Source organism: Quercus robur, chromosome 10 (genome assembly GCF_932294415.1).
Source record: "Quercus robur chromosome 10, dhQueRobu3.1, whole genome shotgun sequence".
Lineage (NCBI taxonomy): Eukaryota > Viridiplantae > Streptophyta > Magnoliopsida > Fagales > Fagaceae > Quercus > Quercus robur.
In genome coordinates, this window is record NC_065543.1 from 7205880 (window position 1) to 7212185 (window position 6306).

At 34.2% G+C, this 6306-nt stretch overlaps 1 protein-coding gene across 1 annotated transcript; it reads left to right on the forward strand.

Annotated features, from left to right (window-relative positions):
• Positions 1-387: 387 nt before the first annotated feature.
• Positions 388-4329, forward strand: LOC126702800 (signal recognition particle 14 kDa protein-like). Its single transcript, XM_050401659.1, has 4 exons — positions 388-549; positions 1537-1630; positions 1728-1837; positions 3847-4329. The coding sequence occupies exons 1-4, from the start codon at positions 547-549 to the stop codon at positions 4000-4002; spliced, it is 363 nt and encodes a 120-aa protein (XP_050257616.1). The 5' UTR covers positions 388-546; the 3' UTR covers positions 4003-4329.
• Positions 4330-6306: the final 1977 nt, after the last annotated feature.

The window sequence follows — 6306 nt, forward strand, 5'->3', positions numbered from 1 at the left end:
CTATTAAATCCGCAAAACTCAATCATCCTCTTTGATTTAATTTATATAGATATACTAAGATTTATATATATATATATATATATATATATATAATTAGTTCACTCAATGATGTTTACTTTTTACTAAAGACATCAATTAAATATTTTTTTGGGTTTTTTTTTTTTTAGAAAGATTTTGGGTTTCTTCATATTACTTTATCAACCCTTCTTATTTTTTTGTTATGATTAATTTTAAATATTATTTTAAAAAATAAAATTAAAAAAAAAAAAATTTTTGACAAAAATATTTAAATATTGTTAGAGAGTAACAAAGTGGTGGAAAACCCAAAAGACTTCTGGTCCAATTATTCGTAATTACGTACGTATTAAGCACACCACTTGAGCGTTATATATATATAAAAGTGTGAGGGATTCAGTTTTTAAAGAATCGCAGAAAACTTGTACGCTACTCTTGTAAGTCCAAAAAGAGAGAAAGAAAGAAAGAGCGAGAGAGAGAGACTGTTAGGGTTTCTACATCGGCGATTAGATCTCATTCACAGTCATCATCATGGTAAATTCTCTTCTCTCTCACTTTCTCCCTCTCAATTTGTGTATTTATATATTGAATTGCAGTGTACGGAGCTTCTTGTTTTCAAAGTTGAATTTTCTTTATTCAAAGATTTTTGGGTGATCCTGTTGTTTGGTTTTGTGTATAGATATATTCTGTGTGTATGTATAGGTTTCGTTGCTGAATATCAAATCTGAGTAGTGCTTTTAAGCTTTTGTGGTTCAATTTATATAATGCACAAAGTGTATGAATGTATGCATTGGTGTATAGACATACATTGCTTTTCAGATTTGTATATATTTTGCATGGTTTTCGAATTCCACATTGGCCAAGTTGGAAAATAGTTGTTGTTATGGATTTATGATTCATTGTAAATAAAATTGTTCTATGCATTACAAGTGGTTTCTAATGTTATTGTTTAATTTCATCAAAGAAAGGATGTGGGTTTGAATTCCGCTTATTGAAAAAAGAAAAAGAAAAACCCTATTGGTGTCTTGGTGTATGGAATTTAGTTCCCGTTGTGCATCTTTTGGTGTATTTGGAAGGAACGGAATCGGCGGACGTTTGAAGATTTGGATAATTCCGGTGATCAGATGTTTGCTTCTTTTAGTGGGACTCTTTTTGATTGGTCTCGGGCTTGGGGACTCACGACTAGTGATTCTCTCCCTTCTTTTATTAGCTCTCTTTCTCTTTGTAATTAATATATGGATTGGTTTTCTTTTTTGTTTTTTCTTTGTTTCCTTCTTGTATTTTCTAGGTTTGCTCTTTGTTCTTCATACATAGAGTAGCCTTTCATATATATAACATTCTTACTTATCAAAAAAAAAAAAAAAAAATTCTAAGTATTATGTGTTGAAGATATAATTTCTTTATTGTATGTGTGCTGCTCTTTGTGATTGCTTGTGTACATGATTTGATTCCCCTTTTCTTTTACTAGGTTCTATTCTAAAACTAAGTTTGTTTGGCTTTTTTTTGCCCTGAAATTTTCAGGTTCTTTTACAACCAGACCCGTTTCTTAATGAACTCACCAGCATGTTTGAGCGCAGCACCGAGAAGGGTTCTGTTTGGGTTACTCTTAAACGATGTATGTATAATCTGCATTCCATTGTTTTCTCCTAAACGATTTTGTGGTGTTATGTTTAGTATTCTGATCAGTGCTTTTCATTCTTGCAATGTTTTAGCATCTTTAAAGTCTAAGGTGAAGAGGAATAAAATGACAACTGCTGGTGAAGCGATTGAGTACAGATGCCTTATCCGTGCTACTGATGGGAAAAAGACAATTTCTACTTCGGTATGTTTCTTTTGGTCCCTTATACTCATTGCATCCCCTTCCATTCTTTAGCTTAGTTATTGAAGGTATATAGTTAAGAAGCTTTGAATTGGGAAATGTATGGTTGTTTTGTTTGTTTGATTTCCTCCCCCACCCCCTTTTTCTCAATACACAAATGGGTGCTTGACTTAGAGTATTGTGGATTTTTTTTTTTTTTTCTTTTTCTGAGGGATTTGCATAGTTCTGTTGTTGGAATTGAGCATATGTTTAGATCTGAGATCTGAATGACAAATATGTCTCAGTTATTGTTTCATGTCATTCGATAATCCAATCTTATATGTTTGTTACACTGGCATTTGAAACTGTTGGTGCCTTAGGATTGGTAGGGCCTTTTTATTTGTGGATTCTATTCTTTGAAACATTAGTTTTTCTGGAAAAAGTATTATGGTGGAGCACATCAATTGAGGGCAACTTCAGTGGTATTTTTTCTCCCTTGATCTGAAAATTAGAAATTTTTGGGAGATGGTTCAAGATGTTAGATGGAGTCATAAGAATTAGTTAGATAGAACATATACTTCTCGATCTTCTAATTGGTTGATTGATGAGAGGAACATACATGAGTCTTGGGCAATGAATCTTTGGATGTGATACAGGAACTGTGGTCACCTCTTTTTACACACCATATGAAGTCCCACTACTTAAGTAAGACAATAGTTCTTCAGACAAGAGAACCATACAAAACACAACTAGGAAGTAAGTGATAGTTGAGACTTGAGATGGCTTGGTTTAACTAATGAATGAAATAACTAAATATGTAGGAGGCTATAAAGCTCACTAACATGATTTTCATTATTGTGCCACCACTCCATTGGTCCTTTCTGTCTCCTTTTTGTATCATCCATCAATATGGGAAAACGGAGCTGTCATTGGGGTCCATCCTTTAGTTTATAATTAAAAAAAGCTTTGATTGGGTACATGATTAGATTAAAATTAGCTACAATTCAGACTTCATCCGAAGAGGTAGCACAATCAATTATGGATCATAACTCATTAAGTGTAGGTCTGTTATATGTCTCCCGTTCCCCTTCTCCTTCCCCTTGGGTCCAAAACTAGCTTATTAAGAAAGGAAAAAAGAGATTCTCAAAAAAAAAAAAAAAAAGAAAGGAAAAAAGAAAGTTAAGATTTACTTGTACCAATGTTATTCTCATATTGTGTGCCCACATGTAGAGTGGGACACTATGCCAAGTTTGAGCTTCAGCATAGCTAGACTACCAACAATTGACTTGCCAAAATTAACTCTGGCCTTGTCAACATTTGTGAAGCAGCTTAGGCACATAATATTCAATGTCCTAAAATTTAAACTATAGTATTAAATATGTAGGTGGGAATGGTATCCCATTGTAGCAGATATGGCAACCATCTTGATGCCATTTTCTTTCTGGGTTAGATATTTTGACAACATGAAGATGTCATCCCAAAAAGTCTTTTGGCTCTTTAAACTTATCCAAAAATAGGTATTTTGCCTCTTTAGCTTGACTAAATGTAATCAGCTCGGAATTGAGGACCTACAAGGTACCATAATTGCCTTGTTGATGTAGCCATGACTCTGGATTGCACTAATGAATGCACCAGCAAAAAGAAATGTTGCAGTTATATATATATATATAGATATTATAGGTTAAATTGGTTAATGAAGTGTACGTATTTCTGAGAATGCTGCCATGCCCTTTTTAAGGGAGTGCTCATCTCCTTTTTCTCCTTGGCAAGTATAATTGCTTCGGAAACTAAGATGTGACTGCCTAGTGCCTAGGTTTTACTTATTTATTTATTTATCTTTCAGAGACATTAAAAAAAAAAAAAAAAAAAATCCATGTTCTAAACAGCTTTTCTTTGAAGATCCAACAATCCTGAAGCCTTTTGAGTAATGTAACTTTATGTTTGTTGAGGTTAATGTCGATTTATTTTCTTTCTTTTTGGTGGAAAATGTTTTTCTTTTGGCTAACGTTATTAATTGGTTTTCATTGGAAAAGGTTGGAGCAAAGGATCATCAGCGCTTCCAAGCTTCTTATGCAACTATCCTTAAGGCCCACATGACAGCTTTAAAGAAGAGGGAGAGAAAGGATAAGAAAAAAGGTGCAGAGGGTGATAAGAAGGAAGGGGGTGTGAAGAAGCCCAAGAGGGTGTAAATAAGTCCCTTTTTATTGTGTAGGCTCCTCTTTTTTTGAAAAGGGAAAAAAAAAAATGAAAAAAGAACAAATATTTCAACTTTGACAAAATGCAGGAATTGAAGTATATGGGATTTTGTTAATTGCCCTTGTTTTGGATGCTTCCTTCCCTTTTAATTGATGACATTCTTATGATTGGGTAGAAATTGTTGATGAGATCTATCTCAAATGGTACATTCTTCCTCTGTATATACAGGGTAAAGAGCGAGATTTTGAGATGGATTTTTTGATTTCAAAGATCTGGTTGAAATTTTTTGAGAGAGTTTAATGTAGAAACGCCTTTTGACATTTTGCTTTTAGCCCTGTTGCTTGCAAGGTAGAATGAATTGTGAATGAAATCAGATTGATGGGTAAAAATATGATTGGTGTACAACATAGTTGGTTGTTTGTTTGTTTGTTTGTTTACAGCAAGCTATATAATTTAAAAGAATGTCTGGATATGTCTCCTCTACTTCTCTTTAAGAAGTTATGCCTTAGTATGTTGCTTGCTCCACGATTTTGTCAATTTTTGTCAAGTTAGCCCTTCATTTTTTCAATAAATTTTTTTTTTTTTTTTGAGTTTTTCTTCTAATATGCTGTGATTAATTTATTTGGAAATCCAATTAATTAATGGGCATGTCAATAATTGCTAATAATAATCAATTGTTGAATTAAAAGTCCATAATCATCGTCCATGTGCACTGTCGTCCATATTTCAATCCATTGCACATGTAAATTAAGAGAATCCATTGTGCTATGTAGCACGGGGGCACCATCTTAGTATGATATTTGTCCCAATTGCTAAAACAATCCAGCCCGTGACCTCATGCAGTGACCCTAGGATGTCACTATTTAAACCCTCCCTTTCTTCTATAGATTTTTGGGTTTGCTATAATCAGTGGCCGGAGTTAGGATCTGACTTGAAGAGGGGCAAAAATTATATTTAATATGGCAAAAATTACATTTGATATCATATTTACGCACGTGCAAGCGAACATATATATACATACATATATATATATATATATATATATATAGAATTTGAGATCAATTTGCAAAATAACAATTCATTCATGTGTATATTAAGCAATATTTTAATGTAAGATATTCATTATATTATTTATCTATTAGGGGTTTATTTACATAAAAAATCATTTTGAAATTGTAATTATAAAAATGTTACATAGGAGGGTTTTGGTTTTGGTTTAGGTTTAAAAAACCATCCTATTTATTAACAATTTATTTATATAATTTTCAAATGCATTTATTGTAGGGGTTTATTTACATAAAAAATCATTTTGAAATTGTAATTATAAAAATGTTACATAGGAGGTGTGGGGGAAGAATCCACCCTCAATCATGTTTGTCCGCTTTGGGCATGCTTGCAACGTCTGACCCTTTGGGTGGCATGCTTCGCAACGTCCTCACGGCTTTGTTCATCTAGCGACGTGGGCATGCTTTGCGCAAGAGTCTCACATCGAAGAAAGAAGCGCCCCACCCATGCCTTGAGCTCAAGCTTATAAGGCATAGTGGACAAACATGATTGAGGGTGGATTCTTCCCCCACAAAAAGGCGCTTTTGAGGGCAATACCCATCAAAGGTATTGTCCACTTTGGGCATGCTTGCAATGTCCGACCCTTTGGGTGGCATACTTCGCAACGTCAGCACGGTTTTGTTACCCCGAACAGGGCACGCCTCTACCACTACTACACGTGTAGTAGTGGTACACTCATGCCTTGGGCTCAAGCTTATAAGGCATGGGTGGGGCACTTCTTTCTTCAATGTGGGACTTGTACAAAGCATGTTCACGTCGCTAGATGAACAAAGCCGTGAGGACGTTGCCAAGCATGCCACCCAAAGGGTCAGACGTTGCAAGCATGCTTAAAGCGAACAAACATGATTGAGAGTGGATTCTTCCCCCACAGGAGGGTTTTGGTTTTGGTTTTGGTTTAGGTTTAAAAAACCATCCTATTTATTAACAATTTATTTATATAATTTTCAAATGCATTTATTGTATTATATAATATAATAGAAGAAATATTAATAGATTTTTTGGGTGGGGCTTTTGGGGGGGTGGGGGGAAGTGCCTCCCATGACCCCCCCTGGCTATAATGGCTGAGTGGCAAATTTGTTTTTTGTCGTGGTTTTTTTTGGCTTTACTGATCAACGACAATAGGCTTGATTTTTGTTCTGCATGATATATTATGAAAGTTTCTTAATGCAGTTTTTACTTAATCCATTATAATCTATCAATATGGAGCTCAAAGTTCTTTTAAATGGAGAAAA